General features: G+C 47.1%; 1 protein-coding gene and 1 long non-coding RNA gene across 3 annotated transcripts; one reads left to right on the plus strand and one right to left on the minus strand.

The window, feature by feature from the left end:
• Nucleotides 1–855: 855 nt before the first annotated feature.
• Nucleotides 856–14,467, plus strand: SLC39A1 (solute carrier family 39 member 1). 2 transcript variants are annotated; one of them, XM_035099050.3, is made up of 4 exons: nucleotides 856–1,087; nucleotides 9,008–9,372; nucleotides 11,448–11,578; nucleotides 12,265–14,467. In XM_035099050.3, exons 2-4 carry the CDS (start codon nucleotides 9,174–9,176, stop codon nucleotides 12,952–12,954), a joined length of 1,020 nt encoding a protein of 339 aa, XP_034954941.1. In that variant the 5' UTR covers nucleotides 856–1,087; nucleotides 9,008–9,173; the 3' UTR covers nucleotides 12,955–14,467. The 2 variants fall into 2 exon arrangements, with proteins under 2 accessions (XP_034954941.1, XP_034954942.1); XM_035099051.2 differs by having other exon boundaries at nucleotides 1,055–1,198.
• Nucleotides 3,787–20,130, minus strand: LOC148683161 (uncharacterized). Its single transcript, XR_015947531.1, has 3 exons — nucleotides 20,074–20,130; nucleotides 4,241–4,303; nucleotides 3,787–3,923 (listed from the first exon to the last, which is right to left on the minus strand). It is a non-coding gene; the product is annotated as an uncharacterized LOC148683161 (long non-coding RNA).
• Between the last annotated feature and the right edge of the window lie 302 nt (nucleotides 20,131–20,432).

Raw genomic sequence — 20,432 nt, forward strand, 5'->3', positions numbered from 1 at the left:
TCTGACTCTTTGTGACCCCATGGAGCAGAGCACGCCAGGCACTCCTGTCTGGCACCGTCCCGCAATTTGAGCAAACTCATGTTAGTGGAAATATAAAATATATACAATACCTCAATATTGTCTACACTGACTGGCACCCTTCCCTTAAAAATTAAAAATTAAAAATTAAAAATTAAAAATTAAGATTCTAGTCCTTATGGAACTTAGCAAATAGGAAACTGCCTTAGTATGACAATTGTGTATATATAGCTGAGTATTGCCATTATTGCCACGTGTGTATCTAATGCTAGTCCTGCTCTGAGTAGACCCATTCAGCCTAAGTCAGTCGTGTACATTAGCTTCAATGGGTCTACTCTGAGGAGGAGCACTGGATCAAACTAGATATCATAGCTGCCAAGTTCTCCCTTTTTTAAAGGGAAATTCCCTTATGCTGAATAGGCTTCCTCGCGAGAAAAGGGAATACTTGGCAGCTATGCTAGATATAGATTTAGATATGGATATATACTGTAGATTACTTTATGTGAATGTATAGCAAAACAAAACAAAAACCAGACTTTTAGAAGACACCTGAAGGCAGCCCTGTTTAGGGAAGCTTTTAATGTTTAATAGATTATTTTATTTTAATATTCTGTTGGAAGCCGCCAACCCAGCCAGATGGGTGGGGTATAAATAATAATAATAATTGTTGTTGTTGTTGTTGTTGTTGTTGTCCGGGAAAGGGAAAACTTGAAAGCCAACGCTTGCCTCCTTCTCATTGGCTCAAATCATATGGCTCTGCCCGCCTTCCTCAAGTTCCCGTTGGTTGAGAAGAGCGCTACACAGGACCTCTTCTCCCCCCCCCGCCCACTTTCGAACGCCCAGACACCGGAGAAGCGTCACCGGGGCTCCCATTGGCCGACCGGGCTCCTTTTCCTCTTCCGCGCCCCGCCCTTTCGAATGTTCCTGTGACACGGCCGCCTGGGCCGACGTTCCCATTGGCCGAGCGGTGGTGGTGGTGGACTTCTCTTGTTTTCATCGCCCCGCCTTTTGGAACGTCCCGACTCCCACGGAGCTTGTGTTGAGTTGGGAGGCGACGGGGCCGGAGGAGGTGAGTTGAGCGTCGCGGAGCAAGGCCGAGAGGGCTGGAGCGGGACTTCGGGGGCTGCCCGGGCAGAGTTTTCCGCTTCCAGAGGCTGGCGAGATACGGGTCTATAGACAGGTCTCTGCCCCTTAGCCTCCTATTTTTGGGGGGTGGTTGATGATGGTAGTTGTGTAAGATTTCTGCATCGCCCCATCTTGCACCGGCCCATTTAGCTCTGTATTGTCTGCTCTGACTGGCAGCGGGCTCTCCAGGGTTTCAGGGAAGGAGCCTTTCCCCCGCTCTACCTGGGTTGGAATTGGGACTTGATGCCAAGCGTACAGAACTATCCCCCTCCCTTAAAAATAATTGTAAGATTCCAGTCCTCATGGTACAAAATAGGAGTATAAGAAGCAGTCTTAATATGGCCATTGGTCTATCTAGCTCAGTATTGTCCAACACGGACTGGCAGCAGTTCTCCAGGGTTTTAGGAAGGGAGCCTTTCCTAGCTGTAACAGAATTGAGCTGGGGATTTAACCTGAGACCTACTGTGTACAAAGTAGCTGCTCTACCGTTGAGCTACAGGCCTTTCTCTTTCAAACATGTACTTTGAAGTAAAGCCTGTTGAATTCAATGGGGCTTACTCCCAGGTATGTGTGTATACACACCAAATTTTAGTCTAAAATTCAATTAATCCTTATAAAGCCTGTACTGTATTCAGTGTTAGCCCTGCTTTGAGTTAGACTCCTTGATATTACTAGACATGACATATGTTTGGTCCATTAATGGCTGTACTCCTTGTGAACTGTCGTTAAGGGTACTGGGTACTGGGAATCACAGCTCCGTAAGGGGTAAACTACAGTTCCCAGGATCATTTTATTCTGGATTGGTTTTATTTGATGTTTTAATGTGTTGTGAATGGCTTTGAGATTTTTTTCCTTTAAAATATAAAGTGGCATAGAAATGAAACGAATAATACCGTAACAATAACAATATTTCGAAAAAATGCACCTAGACATTCTGCTGTGGCAACCATAATCTGGGTTTAAGGTGCCATTTGGCGATTAATATATCTCAGCCACGAAGCATACTGAGATCTTCAGCCTTTCTTGCATCTAGCTCTATCTGACTTTGGGATATACCTGCCGAAATAAGAAGAGATTATAGTGATACCTCGTGTTACGTAGTTAATCCGTTCCAGAGGTTCATTCATAACCGGAAACTGCTTGAAACTGCTTTCGCTAATGGCGCCTCCCGCTGCTGCCACGCCGCCGGAGCGCAATTTCCGCTCGCATCATGGGGCAAAGTTCGCAACAAGGGGCATCTACTTCCGGGTTAGTGGAGCACGTAACCCGAAACATTCGTAACATACGTACGTAACACGAGGTACCACTGTACTAATTTCAATCCGTTAAATTCAGGATTTAGGTCGCACTCATACTGCACATTCAAAGCACTTTGATGCTGCTTTAAGCAGCCATGGCTTCCCCCAAGGAATCCTGGGAGCTGTAGTTTGCTAAAGGTGATGCGAGTTTTTAGGACACCCTCCTTTCCCCTTCATAGAGCTACAGTTTTCAGAGTACTCTGGGAAGAGGGATTGATCAGGAAACCTCTCTGGGAATTGCAAGTACAGTATGGGAAGGAATAGAGATCTCTTAGCAACTCTTAGCACCCTTAAACTACAGCTCCCAGGATTTTTTAGGGGAAACCCTGACCTAAGGGGGCTGAGAGTTGGTAGGAGGACCCCCCCCCCCGGAGCTACAATTCCCAATTTATTTCTCTATTGCATTTATGTCCCACTTTCCTCCCCTCCCCCCAAGGAGTACATGGTTCTCCTCCTCTACTACCCACAACAGCCCTGTGAGGTAGGTTTGGTTGAGAGGCAGTGACGGTCCTAGTGTGCTGCTCTAACCACTGCACCACAATGACTTTTGCTGAAGAAGGATTGATTGTTAAACCACTCTGGGAATTAGTGCTGTGCACCTCTGCCCCACACCTGGCAGAATCTGGCCAAGCATCATGCATGCTGGCTTGTTGGAAAGGATCTGCCCCAGTTTGGATCACGTTTCCATTTATTTGGACTACAGTCCATAAATGCTAAATGCAGTGGCAGGGTTATCTACCGGTATGTGGGGCTCTACGTGGGGCTACCTTTGAAGGTGACCCGGAAACTACAACTAATCCAGAATGCGGCAGCTAGACTGGTGACTGGGAGCGGCCGCCAAGACCATGTAACACCGGTCTTGAAACGACCTCCATTGGCTCCCAGTGTGTTTCTGAGCACAATTCAAAGTGTTGGTGCTGACCTTTAAAGCCCTCAGAGGCCCTGTATACCTGAAGGAGCGTCTCCACCCCCATCGTCCTGCCCGGACACTGAGGTCCAGCTCCGAGGCCCTTCTGGCGGCTCCCTCACTGCGAGAAACCAAGTTACAGGGAACCAGGCAGAGGGCCTTCTCAGTAGTGGCACCCGTCCTGTGGAACGCCTTCCCAGCAGATGTCAATGAGAAAAACAACTACCAGACTTTTAGGAGACATCCGAAGGCAGCCCTGTTTAGGGAAGCTTTTAATGTTTAATAGATTATTGTATTTTAATGTTCTGTTGGAAGCCGCCCAGAGTGGCTGGGGAAACCCAGCCAGATGGGCAGGGTATAAATAATAATAATAATAATAATAATAATAATAATAATAATAATAATAGTAGTAGTAGTTGTTGTTACTTGCTCAGCCAACACGCATGGTCAGGGATGGTGGGAAGTTGTGGTCCAAAACACCTGAATTGTTGGTAAGGTTGGCTTAGACTCGAGGCAGAATTACAGTAACTTTCCCCCTTCCTCTTTTGATGACTGTGGTCTGTGCAGCCAGACAGCTGATAAGAGATGAGGAAAAAGTGAATCTGGCAATTTCAGTATTTGTTTTTCCAATCTTAAATTCACAGCTCTACATTTCCATTTCAGTTTGGGATATTATTTTTTAGGTCCTTATATTAACTCACCAACATTTTAGTTTGAATTATTATTATTTTTGTATAAAATCTTTGCCTGACAATGCACACTTTGCAAGTCATTTCCCTTGATATAATGCTTGTTTGGAATATTGTATTTTTACTAGTAAATGCACTTATTATTATTTACTTAACAGGGTTTGTTTGTTTATTTATGCTATGTTGACAATTTATACACATACCGCTTTATCGCAATTCCCTCTGAAGGGGTACATCAAGTTCAGCAAAGACAATAATGAGCAAGCCTGTTTAAAAACGAACCGTAAAAATCAGAAATGGTTTAAAATCTCTCCTGGAATAAAAAGTTAAGCACCAGAAGTATAACATTTCAATGTGGTGGTTAGTTTGCTGGGCCTAACCTGGGAAAAACCTGGGTTCGAATCCCCACTCGGATCAGGTAGAGATATAAGGAACCAGGGAGGTCCTTGAGGAACCCTGAACCCAAGTTGTTAAGGGCCTTGCAAATTAATGCAATTAATTTATATACTTCTTCATCGTAAACAAAAACTCCTCTAAGTGTTTTCTAGAAAGCAACACATTTTCTTTGGTTTAATGCATTATTTTTCTTATGCAATATTAACAGTGGTGTGTGTGATGCATTGCTGATAGTGAGTGGTGTATAATTATACTCCAAGTAGACCCTCTGGTGCTTATGATTATTAATTGCATTTATATCCTACTTTTTCTTCCAAGGAGCTCAAAGTGGCATGCCTGGCTCCCCCTCTCCTCCTTCAATATGCACAACAACCTTGTGAGGCAGTGACTAGCCTCTCCAAGATTACCCTGTGAGCTTCATGGCCAAGTGGGGATTCGAACCCTGGTCTCCCAGGTCATAATCCCGCACTCTAACCACTACACCACTCTGGCTATCACTGAGCCAGATTCAGCTAACTGGCCTCTCTGGAATTTGATTTACTACCTGCCCTTCACCCTAAGGTCCCAGGGCGGGTCTCCATAATTTAATACTGTATTATTACCGTATTGGCCAGAATATAAGCAGCACCTTTAAAATTAAAGGAAAAAAAAGGGATAATACCCAAATATAAGCCGCTCCCTTAAAATTCCGCAGGCACTCACACCCGTTCCATTTTACCTTATGTCTGTTTCAGCAGCAATATTGTAAAAGCCAATTTTTGTAAGGTCGCAAATTTAAGCCACACTTAAACTTTTCATGGTCGGAATTTAGGGGAAAAAAAGTGAGGCTTATATTCAGGCCAATATGGTATTGTTGCTGCTGCTGCTATTTCATTTCTATGCTGCTTTATATCTTAAAGGAAAACTCTCAAAGTGGTTTTACAACACATTGAAACATCAAACGAAACAATCCAGAATAGAACATTACTGAAGAACGTCCTATATATACCGTACACCCACAAAGCAGCATAATTAACAGGAAAATAAAATGTTGTAAAGATTTCAAAATATTACAAAGGGGTTCAGTTCCAGAATGCACATTTAATACAGCAGAGAATAGAATTTGAGATATTTGAGAAACTTTAAAAGCACTGTATGCAAATATATCTTAGAAGCATTACATACGAACAAGCATATTCTATTGTATGTATGATGTACGATTCACACCCCGGCCAGCACCTCTTTACAGTGGTACCTCGACATCCGAATGACTCGACTTCCGAAGGTTTCGACTTCCGAAGTCGGCAAACCCAGAAGTCTTGTTGTTGCGCGTGTTCCGCACAAGCGCAAAATCGCGCATGCGCAGAACAGGCGCTTTGACAACCGAAGACTTCGACTTATGAAGAGTGCCGCCGAACGGATCGTCTTCATAAGTCGAGGTACCACTGTAATCTTCTACCCTCGGGCAGGAGAAAAAGAAGTATAATCAGTCATACCAACAGGCTGAAAAGCAGTTTCTATCCGTGGGCTATTAGGCTGCTAAACGGAAAATAATATACTGTAGTGCAACTGACTTTTGGGGTTGGTGTGTTGTGTGACAAGCACACAGAGTGCAATGAGATTGAATGTTTGTGGGGGGGGGGTCGGTTAATTTCATTGCACACAGGTTGCACATTGACAATAAAGGTATTTATTATTAGTTTAGTGTGTGCCTTTTTGTACACTTGTCTAGGCTGGATGGAGCACTGCATTGTAAAAAAATCCAGAGAAGGGTTAGTTTGGGAGGCTGGCTGCTTTCTTTATTGACACGGGACTGTTGCATCTGACCTCTGGAAAAGTTCCCTGTTCTCCCCAGTTTGTAGGCAGGAGACTCTCTTTCCGAGACACCGTTTCCCGGGGGAACTGGGTTCCCTGGGGGGGCTCTGCTGTCCTCTTGAACCGGCCAGAGTCCTGGCGCTGTGCAACTTTTGCAGCAGTAGCAGCAGTCAACGCATCTCGGAGTCCGAAAGCTGCTCCCCCCCCCCCCGTTTGGGCAGGAGAAACATTACCGGAATATGTCGGCCTCATGACTCACTTACAGCAACAGAGGCCAGGAAGTTCCCAGAATACGGTTTAGGATCTGCTGATCCATAATCTGCCCTTTCTAGTGCCAGCAAGGGAGACGCTGGAAAAAGATCTCTCTCCCTCCTCCCCCTGTTGTTTGGGTTTTTAGTTTTTAGTACCCCCCCCCCATTGTGGACAGCAGAAGGGGAAAAGGGGAATCCATTTTCTTTCCTGGAATGCCTGTTGATGGTGGGAGATGGCTAATTTTAAAAGCATGGTTTGTTTTTTTACAGAGAGCAACTCTAGAGCTGGGGGGGGTCATCAGTTCAGCTTGACATCTTTTCTTTTTTCCAATTGAATTCCAGTAACAACTAATGAGTTACAGAAAAGAAAACGAAATAAAAATTGTTTTAAGCAGTCACAGCTGCTAATAAGGAAGTGTAGGATACAGCTCAGAGATTTGTAGAGTCGACCAGGGTTCAAATCCCCCAAAGTCGGCCACGTGGCTTGCTTGGGCCAGTCTCTGCCTCTCAGCCCAACCTACCTCACAGGGCTGTTGGGATTAAATGAGGAGCTGGGAGAACCATGTCGGCTACCTTGAGCTCCTCGGAGAAAAAAGGTGGGGAGATAATTGCAATAAGGAAATAAATTTCAACAGGGCTTCTCTGGGCAGGACTTTGTTGAACGTATCTCCATTGTCTTGCGCTGGTTAAGAATCTCAACACAATTCCTCTTGGAGGGCTGTTTTGGTGTAGTGTAGGGGTGTAAGGGACCCAGGTGGCGCTGTGGTTAAACCACTGAGCCTAGGGCTTGCTGATCAGAAGGTTGGCGGTTCGAATCCCTGTGACGGGGTGAGCTCCCGTTGCTTGGTCCCAGCTCCTGCCAACCTAGCAGTTCGAAAGCACGTCAAAATGCAAGTAGATAAATAGGTAAGTATATTTATAAATAGGAAGGTAAACGGCGTTTCCATGTGCTGCTCTGGTTTGCCAGAAGCGGCTTTGTCATGCTGGCCACATGACCTGGAAGCTGTACACCGGCTCTCTCGGCCAATAATGCGAGATGAGCGCGCAACCCCAGAGTCGGTCATGACTGGACCTAATGGTCAGGGGTCCCTTTACCTTTTACCTTTAGGGGTGACTTATTATTTACAGTATTAAGAATTGGATTTGGCAACCGCCCTTCACCCTTAGGTTCCAGGGTGGTTCAGCACGGTTTAAGATACAAACATTGACAACAATTGCAAGGATAGGGTGTACCTTAACAATAGACACCTCAAGTGTCAAGAGGCCATGAAAAAGAGATGCATGTCTTGTGCCCCATGAGTTTTTCATGACCACCCCCTCCCAAAATGGTGTGCACACACACACACGAAACTCGGAAAATTAGAATATCGTCGAAAAGTGCATTTATTTCAGTAATGCAACTTGTTATTTTTTAATTTTCTTTTAATTTTTACAAATGCTTTCTTTTGGAAATTCCATAGTAATAAAACAAATAGTTACAGTAATACAAAAATAAACATCGCTATTACATTTCATATTTACAATTACAACAAATAAAGGCTTGACATATCTTGCTTTGCATGTCATGCATCTATCTCATGTATTGGTTTCACCTTTTAAGTTGCGTAACTGAAATAAATGCACCTTTCGACAATATTCTACCGTAATTTTCTGACTGCCCTGCAACAATGCCATGAGGTCAAATAGTTTTTGTGCCCCTCTAAAATCCTTTCCACTTTTTTCCTTCTTTAAAAAAAATGTCCTGTTGCCTGAACCCCTGGAGAGCTGCTGCCTGTCAGTGGAGACATTACTGAGCTAGATAGAACCATGGCCTGACTTGGTGCAAGGCCGCTTTCCTCAGTGCCTGTGATGCTCCTGGAGTGGGGAGGAAATAAAACTTTGGTTGTCACACCACACAGCTCCTATTTTTAGGACCCACCTTGTTTCTGTGTCGTCAGTTGTTTTAAACCAGTGGTGGGATTACCTAGTGGGGGGGTGCTAAGAGGCAAGGGGGACGCAGAGGGGCAGCTGAAGACTTTGCAAAGCTGGTATCACTGGATCATCAGTTTGGTTGAATTGATTAACAAAATAGTTGTAACTGGCTTTTGAGTACAGTAATTGTGCAAGTAATTGTTCCTGTTTCAAGTTTTATTGTGCTCTTATCTTCCTTAGTGGGTTGTGGAAACCGCTATTCTGAATAATGCTTTTTGTGCAGGGCAGGGAGCGCTGGGGGTGAGTTTATGGAACCAAGGGGGGCAGTGACCCCAAAAAGTTTGAGTGCCCCTGTTTTGAACTGTTTTCACATTGTGTTTTAACTGTTGTGACCCACCCTGGCCCCTTAGGGTGAAGGGTGGATTATTATTATTTATTATTATTATTATTATTATTATTATTATTATTATTATTATTACAACAGCAATGGCTTTCAAAATGAGTGTTTCTGTTCCCTGCTGGTGCCCCTTGAAACTGCTTCCCCCCCTGCCAATGCGTTCAATCCCAGCTCAGTTTGGTTCCTAGCGCCACTTCACTGTCTTTTCTTCCTCCTTGCAGGACGACACCTCCTGAACCCAAATCCCTCGGGGGTGTCCAAAAACCGGCGGGGAATGAAGATGATGGTAGCAGCTTGAGGGATCCCTCCGCTGACTTGCACGGTGGTTAAGCACAAGGGCTTTGTGGGCACAGCCTGGAGTTGGCTCGGAAGCCCTGCACCGGAGCGATGGCCGCCGAGTTGAGGCCCGAGACGCAGCTGGAAGAGATGGTGTGGGAGCCTTACGCCCATGTGGTGGCTCTCCGCTCCGCCACGGGTTTGGAGGTGAAGCTGGGCTCTTTGGCTCTGCTGCTGGTGGTCACCCTCTTGTGTGGGTTCCTTCCTCTGTGGGTCTTCCGGCGGCCGGGAGCCACAACCAGCTCCTCAGGTAACAGGATGGTGAATTAGCCTTTGCGGACTCCTGTTTCAGTAGCGTGTGGGATGTAGGAATGACCCCCCCCCCATGGCTAGTTAAGGCATGGAGAGGTCTTCTTGTAATCCGAGGGCCGCATTTCTTTCTGGGCGACCTTGCAGGGGCCACCTATCAATGGTGGGTGGAGCCAGAGGCAACAGTGTGGGGAGCAGTGAATGCAAATCTTACCTTTGTACAGTAGGCGATTTTCTACACTTTGGGGGCACTGCTGTGCTAACCTTCCTCTTACCCCAGCCAGCCAAACAACATCTGCCTGCCTTTAATAGTAATAATAATAATAATAAAAATATTATTTATATTCCGTCCATCTGGCCGGGCCCCCCAGACACTTGGGCGGCTCCCAACAGAATTAAAAGCACAATAAAACATCAGACATTAAAAACTTCCCTAAACAGGGTTGCCTTCAGATGTCTTCTAAAAATCAGATAGTTGTTTGTTTCCTTGACATCTGATGGGAGGGCGTTCCACAGGGCGGGCGCCACCGCCGAGAAGGCCCTCTGCCTGGTTCCCTGTAACCTCGTTTCTCGCTGGGAGGGAACTGCCAGAAGGCCCTCGGAGCTGGACCTCAGTACTTAAAACCTGTCCACTGCCTCTCAGCTTCTTCCTCAGGCCATACATTGAAAGCGCCATGAAGCCGCTTTAAACAGTCATGGCTTCCCCCAAAGAATTCTGGGAGTTGCAATTTGTTACGGGAGCTGAGCGTTCTAAGGAGCCCGCTGTTCCCCTCCCGGAGCTAAAGTTCCCAGAGTAGTTTAGCAGCCATAGTGGGGTAGGAGAGCTGAAAATAATGCCAATATATTTCACACCTGGGAACCAATGCGTCCCTTTGTTTTCAGATAGTACACAAGTCTAAAAAGCCTGGGGCACAAATCTCCACGGCCCTTTAGCTGGGGATGGAACCGAGAGACTCTTGCAAGCGCTCCATCACTGACCTATGGCCCTCTCCTTGGAAATAAAGTTCCTGGTCCTCATGGGTTCTGAGCAAATGGCTGGTTTTAAATATCAACAGAAGAAGCTGTCTTATATTACGCTAGAGCAGGCATAGGCAAACTCGGCCCTCCTGATGTTTTTGGGACTACAATTCCCATCATCCCTGACCACTGGTCTTGTTAGCTAGGGATGATGGGAGTTGTAGTCCCCAAACATCTGGAGGGCCGAGTTTGCCTATGCCTGCGCTAGAGCATGGCTCCATTTAGCTCAGTATTGTGGGTTTTAGCCAGGGAGTCTTTCTCAACCATATCTGGAGTTCCCGGGGATTGAACCTTGGGCTCTGCCGCTCGGCTACAGCTCTTTCCCCCAGCTGTTTTGCAATTCTTAGGCTTGGGGACTGGCACTTCCGCTTTATACATCCTAATTATTCCTTCTGTGTTTTAATTTGTTGGATGCTGCCCAGGGTGCCTGGGGCAACTTTTTTTATTTTCACAATAAATAATAATAATAATTAGTACTGCTAAGGCCACACCTTTAGCCCTTTAAATCTCTTTAAACAGTCATGGCTCCCTCTGAAGAACCCTGGGAAGTGTAGTTTGTTAAGGGTGCCGAGTGTTCTTAGGAGACTTCCTTATTCCCCTTACGGACCAACACTTCCCACAGCGTTTTCACAATCGATCCCTCTTCCCGGGGAACTTGGAACTGTAGTTCTGGGTGGGGAATTAGGGGTGTCCCCTATCGGCTCTCCCTTAACAAACTACGCTTCCCAAGATTCTTTGGGGAAGCCATCATAGATTTGTAGAGTTGGAAGGGACCGCAAGGGCAATCTAGACAAGCCCCCTGCAATTTAGGAATCTTTTTGTCCCAACATGGGGCTTGAATCCATGACCCTGAGATTAAGAGTCTCCTGATACTGTTTTAAAAAGCATAGCCTTGTCAGATAGCTGTTGCCTGCGGCTTTCCGTAGCCCGATATGAAGCAAGGCTAGGCTTGGCGATTTCAGACCAGCACTAAAATATTATTCTTCCCACTCGCCCCCAACCCCGGTATCTTTTCCTCTCTCCTATATCCTGCTCTGATGCTTCTTGCTCTCTCAACAGATTCCCGAAGGAAGGTTTTAAGCCTGGTGAGCTGTTTCGCTGGAGGTGTCTTCCTGGCTACGTGTCTCCTGGACTTGATCCCTGATTACCTGGCCGGTATTAATGAGGCCTTCAACAACTTGAGAGTCACGGTGAGCGAAGGCCCAGATTTTGCCACCAGTTATTTGTCTATTATGAAAAGGATTTATATTGCGTTTACTCATCAAAAACGCTGAGTCTTTTACTGTTTGTTAGGGCTGGGTGATACCTGGTTTTCAACTTCATATCACCGGCTAAACATCGCGATATATTGATTTATGGTGCTGTTTTTCTATTATTATTATTATTTATATCCCGCCCATCTGGCTGGGTTTCCCCCACCACTCTGGGCGGCTTCCAACAAATAGCAAAATACATTAAAATATCACAGATTAAAAACAGTTACATAAACAGTTTTGATCTCCCTTTGGTATCTCTTCCCCCACTATATCCAACATAAAGGCTTCCGTTTTTTTAAAACAAAGGTGTTTTTATACATTTTCTTTAACTCATTATATATCATTTCCCAGTAAGCTTTTACCTCTCTGCAAGTCCACCACATATGATAGAAACTCCCTTCTTTTTCTTTACATTTCCAACACTCCTTATTTCTTGCTCTATACATTTTTGCAAGCTTAGTTGGTGTTAGATACCATCTATACATAATTTTCATCACATTTTCTTCTAGGGCACTGTAAGTTATCGCTGTACTTTGAATGTTTGGCATGCAAGTAAGTGTCCCCCATAGCAAACCTATGCCTCCAACTCCGTGCTCACACCTATCCCTTCCTTTCCACAGCTCCATTTCCCCCTGCAAGAGTTCATCTTGGCCATGGGCTTCTTCCTAGTCCTGGTCCTGGAGCAGATCGTCCTGGCCTACAAAGACCCGGCGGGATCCCTGGAAGAGAACCAGGCCCTCCTTGGCTCGGCCGCGAACCCCTCTGCCTCCATCCAGGACCACAGCTGGCCTGACGGGCCGCTGTTGCACCAGCACGGCCGGGACCGCCCCCACGTCCACGTAGACTTCAACGCCCACTCGGCCATCCGCTCGGTCGTCCTCCTCCTGGCCCTCTCGCTGCACTCCGTCTTCGAGGGGCTGGCTGTGGGGCTGCAGGAGGAGGGGGCCCAGGCGCTGGAGATCTGCCTGGCCCTGCTGATCCACAAGGGCGTCATCGCCTTCAGCCTCAGCCTCAAGCTCCTGCAGGGGCGGCTACGCCCCCGCGTGGTGGCGGCCTGCCTTGTCCTCTTCGCCATCATGTCCCCCCTGGGCATCGGGCTGGGCGTGGTGCTGACGGAGACCCCCGTGGCAGCCCTCCACCAGCTGTCACGCTGCGTCCTCGAGGGCCTGGCCACCGGCACCTTTGTGTACATCACCTTCCTGGAGATCCTGCCCCACGAGCTCAACTCCTCTGAGCAGCGCATCCTCAAAGTCATTGTCCTCCTGGCAGGTTTTGCACTCGTCACCAGCATCCTGTTCATCAAGATCTGAGGAGGAGGAGGAGGAGCATGGGTATGGTTGGGTGGGTGAAGAGATGCCCTCGATCTGTGTCCTAAGTTCACTCACGGATCCCTTCGGACCCAAACCGCGCAGGGCTTTGACTTTCAGAAACTCGAGGGAGGAGGTTGAACCCAAGGCAGGCAAGCAATAATTTTAACAGACATCCCCAACGCTCTCCATTCAGAGGCAAAAATAGCAGAAAACAGAGACAGTCCGGTGACATGGAGAGGGCGACAACACACACACGCTATTCCTGTTATGTTATCCCCTCCAGAATTCATCCTACTCTGTGGATTTCCCCCTGCTGTGGGGTTCCTATACGTTAGAACCCAGGTCCAAAACTTGAGATAGACAGGCTTATCTCCTTTTTAAAGATTCTACCCCCTTCCTCTGAAAATAGGAACGCTGTTTTAGACCTGCCCTCTGACTGCTCCCACAATCTCAGGCTGTGCTCTAGTCCTGCTTGCCTGGGGCAACTGCAGTTGGGCGCAAGGTCAGAGTGGTCTGGTGGGGTGTTAAGTGCTCACACCCTCTTGTGAGTACATAGCTATGAAAATATAACCATGGCCAAATTTGGCGTGGGGGTGGCGGCTTGATAATCCTTCCCTGGGTTTTAAGAATTTAAGCAGGTCTCTGAAACGGGCAGTCTGGCTTTATCTGTCGTCCTCTGCATGCTGGAGCAAGGGGGGAGAGTTCGAATGCTGTGCCCTGGGGGAATAACAACACAACTGTTGTGCGATTGGAATATCGTTGCACCGGCTGGTCGCATGGTCTTTCGAGCAACTGAGTGGTCACCACCCCTCCTTATGCGTTTCCTTGCACAACAACACCCTTTCTGGTGTGGTTGATACCGCAAAGTTAATGTACCCAGGACTCTTGCTGTATGCAACCCTTTGCCATGTTTCACAAATCAGTGTGTGTATCTTTTAAAAACAAAAACAAATCTGGTTTTCTGGTGCCAAAATACCTCTCTGCCACCTCCACAGCTTGTTAACCGTCTTGCCTTAAAATGTTGGTGCCTTGACTGTTTCAAAAGGGCTCACCAACCGTAGTGTGTGTGTGTGTGTGTGTTTTGTACCGTGTGGTTGGTTGGGTTGAGTGAGTCAAACACTTTTTACATTTTGGTTGCCTCCTTTCCTTGACCAGCCAAGCACTTTGCAGGGGAACATTTCGGGGCCACCTTTGGTGTTGTTTTTTTTTGGGGGGGGCGACTCTTGCAATTCCTGTCTTAAGTGCCAAAGGTTTTTTTTTCTCACCTGCCCGGGGTGGGGTGGGGCAATTCTGTGGATTTTGCTCAAGTGAAAGTTGTGCAAAACGAGTGTTGTGGATCAACTGACGCAGACACAGCTTTTATTGGGGAAATGATTCTCTTCCATTGAAGCATGTGAGGCTGAGAGAGACAAATGTAAAATAGCTGTGTTCGTGAATCTGCTGTAAGCTTGCTTGATGCAGAGAGAATCATCTAGGAGGTATCTTTCATTAAACTGACATGTTTTAGAATCAACCTGCTGGCGTCTATATTTTTGAGTTGCGCAGAAGCATTTTGCCAGGCCAAAGTGCAGAACGTTGGTTGTGTGTCTGTGAATCTTGTTCTGTTAATCAGGGATGAGGAATCTTTGATCCATGCAAGTTTTTGCACTGCAACTTACGTCAGTTCTAGTCGGGGATGACGGGTGTTGTATCCAGCAAGACCTTGCGAACTGCAGGTTCCCTGTTCCTGTATTAACAGGAGGTTAAACTCATGGGCCTGATGTAAACAGAACATAGACCTATGTTTGGTGCATGAGAAATTGGGCAAAAGACTCTTGCATTGCATTGGGTTGGCATACCTGGGTGGGGTGGGGTGGTGGTGGTCTATGATTATGTTAGCCAGCAACTGTAAATTTCCATAGGGGTCCGCCCCTGTTGAATTTCAGAACCGGGTCGTTTCTGGGCTAGTGTAAGGGCCCCAAGCTCTGGAATTACCACAAGTGTGGAGCTGCAGCCACAGGCCTTTGCAGGGTCCAGTTGAGATGACTACAGACAAAAAACAACTGAGACGTTGAACTCGGAACAAATTTCCCCAGGCATAAAATAGGTTATGTTTTCATTTTAAAAGTGGAACTTCAGTGATCAGACCACCTCCCTTGATTGCATTAAGGCGTTTGCGAATGCTCGGTACCGATTGCTTGTTGACTTGAGCAGCTTTTGTTTTTAAACCGTTTCCTGTCTCTCGGAGGCTGGCGGGCACTTGAGACGCCCACGACCCAAGCCGTTTTTGCTGGCTGGAAAATACTCGGGGGCGGCGGGTGGAAACGAAAGCAGCTTCGACATCCAGAGCGGTTTTTAAACGGAGGTTCCGCATACAGTTTCTTAACTTGGCGTATAGCAGTCGCCGTCCCGTTTCCCCCCCCAAAATATCCACCGCTCTGGACCCTCCTTCCCATGTGCACAGCACTGCAAGGGATTTTGGAAGGGTGAGAATGAGAAACGGATGTCTCGTATATGCCTTGAAAATGCCCTCCCTTCCCTGTGGCTATTTTTTGGCGAAGATGACAGGCCGGCTCCATCAGGTCTCCTCTCCCTTCAGTCAGTAGAGCATCAAATCTCGGAATCATAGAGTTGGAAGGTACCCCCAAGGGTCATCTAGTCCAACCCCCTGGGATGCAGGAATATCAACTAAAGCATCCAGGACAGATGGCCATCCAACCTCTGCTTAGAAACCTCCAAGGAGTCCACAACCTCTCATGGGCAGTGACAGAAACTGAGAAACGAAAGCTAGGAGCTAAATGGCACCTTAAACCTGGAATATCTAGGCACTTTTTTATAACAAGAATACAAAGCTGAAAATGAATGAACTGTAGCTAAAGCATGTTCATTTTTCATATGGTCTAGTCCAGGGGTGCCCAAACTTTTTCCAAAGACGGCCAGATTTGATGAAGTGAACATGCGTGAGATATACTGCCACGGGGGCCGGATTAGGCCCTCGAAATGGACTTTGGACATGCCTGGTCTAGTCCTTCCCCTGCCCACCCCCTAATATTCTTAAGAGGGTCTCTTCTCCAGTCTTCAGAGAGTAGCTAGAAGTGGGGAGGCAGAAAAAAGTCCTCCCCTTCCACCATGCAGTTTTAATCTGAAATCTCAGGCGCAGTACTGTGTCCAGAGCTCAGAAACGGCTTATGCTGATGACATTCCCTGTCGCAAAATGCGCCTAGAACAATGGGAGTTTCGAACACTGTTCACGGGAGTCTATTCCACTGTCAAACAGCTCTTAGTGTCAGCCCTTCCTGTTTAGTCAGAATCTCCTTTCTTGTAACTTGAACGTTGGCTGAAGTCCAGTCCTCCAGAGCAGAAGCTTGCTCCATGGGATTTTTAATCTCAGCATCATGGGTTTGAGTCCCACATTGGGCGAAAAATTTCTACATTGCAGGGGGTTGGACTAGATGACCCTTGGGGGTCCCTTTCCAACTTTACAATTCCATGATTCAGGAGAGCTGAGGAGAGTTCGTCCCATCAGCTTTCCCAAAAGAGCAGCTGCACCAGGCACCTCCTAGCCTTCAACAGTAGAAGCTGGCCTTCATGAGAACAACTGTTTAAGAATTGGTGCCCAAGTTTGATAATTCTTGTTTTGTTTAAAAATGTTAAGCCTGCAGGGCAGGACTGTTTTGTTATAACTGGTTGAACACAAGCCACTCGGGGAGCCTTTCTGGCTGAAGAACGGAATACAAATACTCAGAATAAATAAGATGGGTTGACCAATCTCCCGGGGAAGGAATCCCCATTTTAAGTTTCCAAGGATGCTGTGGTTCTGCCAAGATGCCGTTTCCAAAGCCGCATTTACGCTATCCAACAAGGCTGGCTCTTTGGTTGGGTTTGACCTGTGAAGAATGGGATGGGTTGGGTGGCTTGCAGCAATTATTTTGCCTTCTCCGTTTTGCCATTGGCCAAGCACCACCAGTTGGCTGCTTTGACGTTCTTTCTTTGCGGCAGTTTTTGGGATTTTTCTACGCAGAGGGTCTTGATGAAAGGATGTGGGCGGCGGGCAAGCGGAATCCTTCCTTCGCACGGAGCCCTTGGAATAAATGCTCCCTTGCATTCCTTTCTCGCCAGATGAAAACACGGATGGGTCTGACCGTGCCAAATTGCTTAATGAGATGGGAATGGAGCGGCCCAAAGAAAAGGCTTTTTACTCCACCCACAGTGTGTCTGTTTCTCCCATGCTGCCTTCATTAAAACACAGCTTTCTTCTGTGAAATTTCTGTTGAGTCCATGGACTTGGTAGTGAGAAAGCAGAACGGCCTGTAAAGGAGTGAGCGGGTTGGTGGTGCTAAAATCTCTTCTAGGGAAGAAACTGAAGGCTTGTATCCAATGGTAATCCTACTTGGAGCAAGTCAAATTAATGGGCTTGACCATGTGTGTTAGATCGTAGAATCTGAAGGGACCCCATGGGTCATCTAGTCCAACCCTCTGCGATGTAGGAATCTCAGCTAAATCATCCATGACAGATGGCAATCCAACCTCTGCTTTTAAAAAGTTTAAAGCAGTGTCATGTCACTTTAAAGTCAGGGCTCCCCCCCCCAAAAAAAATTGGGCACCGTACTGTATTTTGCTATAAGTGTTAGGAGAACCTATTCCCGTGTTACAATTCTGTGGGTTTCCTGGGAAGTGTTGAACCACTCTGGGAAATGCAGCCCTAAAAACACTCAGCACCCGCAGCAAACTACAATTCCCAGGATTCTTTGGTGGAAGCCATGACAGTGGTATAGTACAGATGGTGCCTTGGTCATGTCTACTAATTTCAGTGGGACTACTCTGGGTAGGACTCACATTAGATAAAATGCTATAGGTCCACTTAGCTGGATCCAACCCTTGTTACGCAGGGGTGAATGTGGAATTCATTTTGGGTGTAGAACTGGGCATCTCTGAACACCGCGCCATCCGCTTGTGTTGTGGCTTTCTGTTTCGTTAAAAACACACACACAAAGAGGTGAAGTTCCCAGTCCTTAAGATTTTGGGAAATATGTTTAGGCTCCAGCCCGAAGGAAATTGAACAGGGCCCCTGAGGTGGCGCTTCAGAACTCAGCTGAGCTCCTTGTTCCTGATCACCTTCCCAAAGAATGGTAGAACAAAGTATTACTATTTTTTTGCTATGATGAAAATCTATCTCATTTTGGGAGTGGGGGCATAGCCATTGAGTGAGATGGCTATGCCCCCACTGTGGCCACTGTCTTCAGGGTGCTCACTTTCCTCTTCACAACAATCCTGCATGGTAGACTTAAGCTTGGAGACGGTGACCAGCCCCCAAACTTCCCTGGGAGTTTTCCAAATTGCCAAGGAAGGGTTTTGGCAGCATGTCCTGGCTGCTGCTCCTCTGCACGGGCCGTCCTGTCCTCCTCCTGCACTTTCCTAGGTCGTCTGCCGCACAATCAGATACGTGCCTTGTTTGGCTTGCAATGTTCCAGTTCGTGTACTCTCTGGCGCGTCCTGGCCTTGGGGCAGATGCTGTTCCTGCCGTCCCTGGCTTTTCGGCTGCTCTCGCCTCTGCAAGCAGGATCTGTGCTGATCCCCTTTGCCTTTGCAATCTGCTCGTTTTCCAGCTTCCCTTTGAGCGAAATCCCCTCTGATTTTTAATCCTTTAATGCTGTTTGCAAGCACGTTTCTGCGAGGTTCCTCCTCCCCCTCCTTTATATAAAGTTCTGCTGGGTGGGGAACCCCAGGCCCAGTGAGCCAAGGGTGGCCCTCCGAGCCTTTCTATCTGGCCCTTGGAATATTTCCCAGGCCACACCCCCTCTTCCCAAGCCATGCCCCTCACTGGCCCTGCTTCCTATCTCAAAGTGTGTTTGCCTGTCCTTGAAATCTGATCTTACCTCTTGTACAGAAAAGTACAAGTTTTTTGTGCCAAAATGCATCACTTTACACTTGTTGAAGGCATCTCTGATGAAGGAACAGAAAGCAATAGTGCCTAAGGGTGATGTGGTTTGCAACGTAGGTGGAATTTTGACATTTCCATTTCTCTCTGCCTTATATTTATACGTATCTACTGTATATGTATCCACAAGTGATACAGAATAACAGCCACAATGCCATTGTGATGTGAGACTACAACTTCCATCAGCGCCCACCAAGATCTTCAGGGGTAAGCGTTGTAGTTTGGCAACACCTGGAGCTCACCTTGTTGGCAATGCCAGCTTTAAAGTAATATTTGTGAGCCACCCCAAAAACTCAAAAAAAGGCTAACTCCAAAACCCGCACTTGGCGATACAGTGGTACCTCAGGTTACAAACGCTTCAGGTTACAGGCTAACCCAGAAATAGTACCTCGGGTTAAGAAGTTTGCTTCAGGGTGAGAACAGAAATCGCACAGTGGAGGAGCGGCAGCAGCAGGAGGCCCCATTAGCTAAAGTGGTGCTTCAGGTTAAGAACAGTTTCAGGTTAAGAACGGACCTCCAGAACAAATTAAGGTACCACTGTAGTTCTGAAGCTGGATGTTGTACTTTTCTGGTTTTTTAAATAAAAAATTAAAAAAGCTTGTGACACTGGTTGGTCCTAATATAGGTATTGCCCACCTGTGGATTTAGGTAAGTCAAGTGTCTAGAACTGCAGCCAGTGTTAGAAACTCGGATATATAAGCTAGGCACCAAATCGCACCTTAGCTCTAGGTTACAGTTGACACAACGGAATGTTTATTTGCTATGGGGATGGACTAGATGACCCTGGGGTCCCTTACAATGCGACAATGCTTGACTATAGCTTACTCTTACATTTCATTTGTCCCAACATGCAAGAAAAAGCAGCACACACAATGGAAATTGAATTAACTATGGACAAAGGCAGAGGTTTTTACACTGTGGTCGCCAACCCGGCGCCCAAAAATCTTCATGTAATTGCAACTGGATCCGTGCCAGTAGCGAAACCCGCCTGCGGAATTTCGAACACCGATTGCAGCCTGTGTCTATAAGTCTCTACTTGTTGTTTGGGACTTGTTTCGTTAGATGGGTATACAGAAGTGAAAAAAGAAAACCAATTATTTAAGAAAAACGCACTTTGCACATGCTCAGCGGCACGCCCGCGTCATTTCTTTGAAATTGACCTCACAAATGTAATCTGTGATAATAATTTATACAGCACTTACATGCCCAAAGGAGCTTCTAAATCGGCCCAAAGGAGCTTCTAAAATCAATATCATTACGTTTCTAACCCCGCACCAAATTAAAGTATGCGCCAATCTCCTCAGGAGGGGCGGGGGCACCCAAAGCCGAGTCCGCGCGGCGCATGGCGGGAGAGGTAGTTCCCGCTGCCCCTGTTTGGGCCGGCGCCTTATGGCCGAAAGGACTCCACTTCCCGTCGTCCCTTGCGGCGGAGCGTTCTCACCCCTTCCATCGCCCGCGAGGGGCGCGCCGGGAACCGTAGTCTCGCCGCCTTTCCTCGGCCGCGCGCGCCCCATGTCGGTGAGGCAAGTAAACAAACTCGCTCTCCCGTCGTGCCCCGCGG

Source organism: Zootoca vivipara, chromosome 16 (genome assembly GCF_965207765.1).
Source record: "Zootoca vivipara chromosome 16, rZooViv2.hap1.1, whole genome shotgun sequence".
NCBI classification, from domain to species: Eukaryota; Metazoa; Chordata; class Lepidosauria; order Squamata; family Lacertidae; genus Zootoca; species Zootoca vivipara.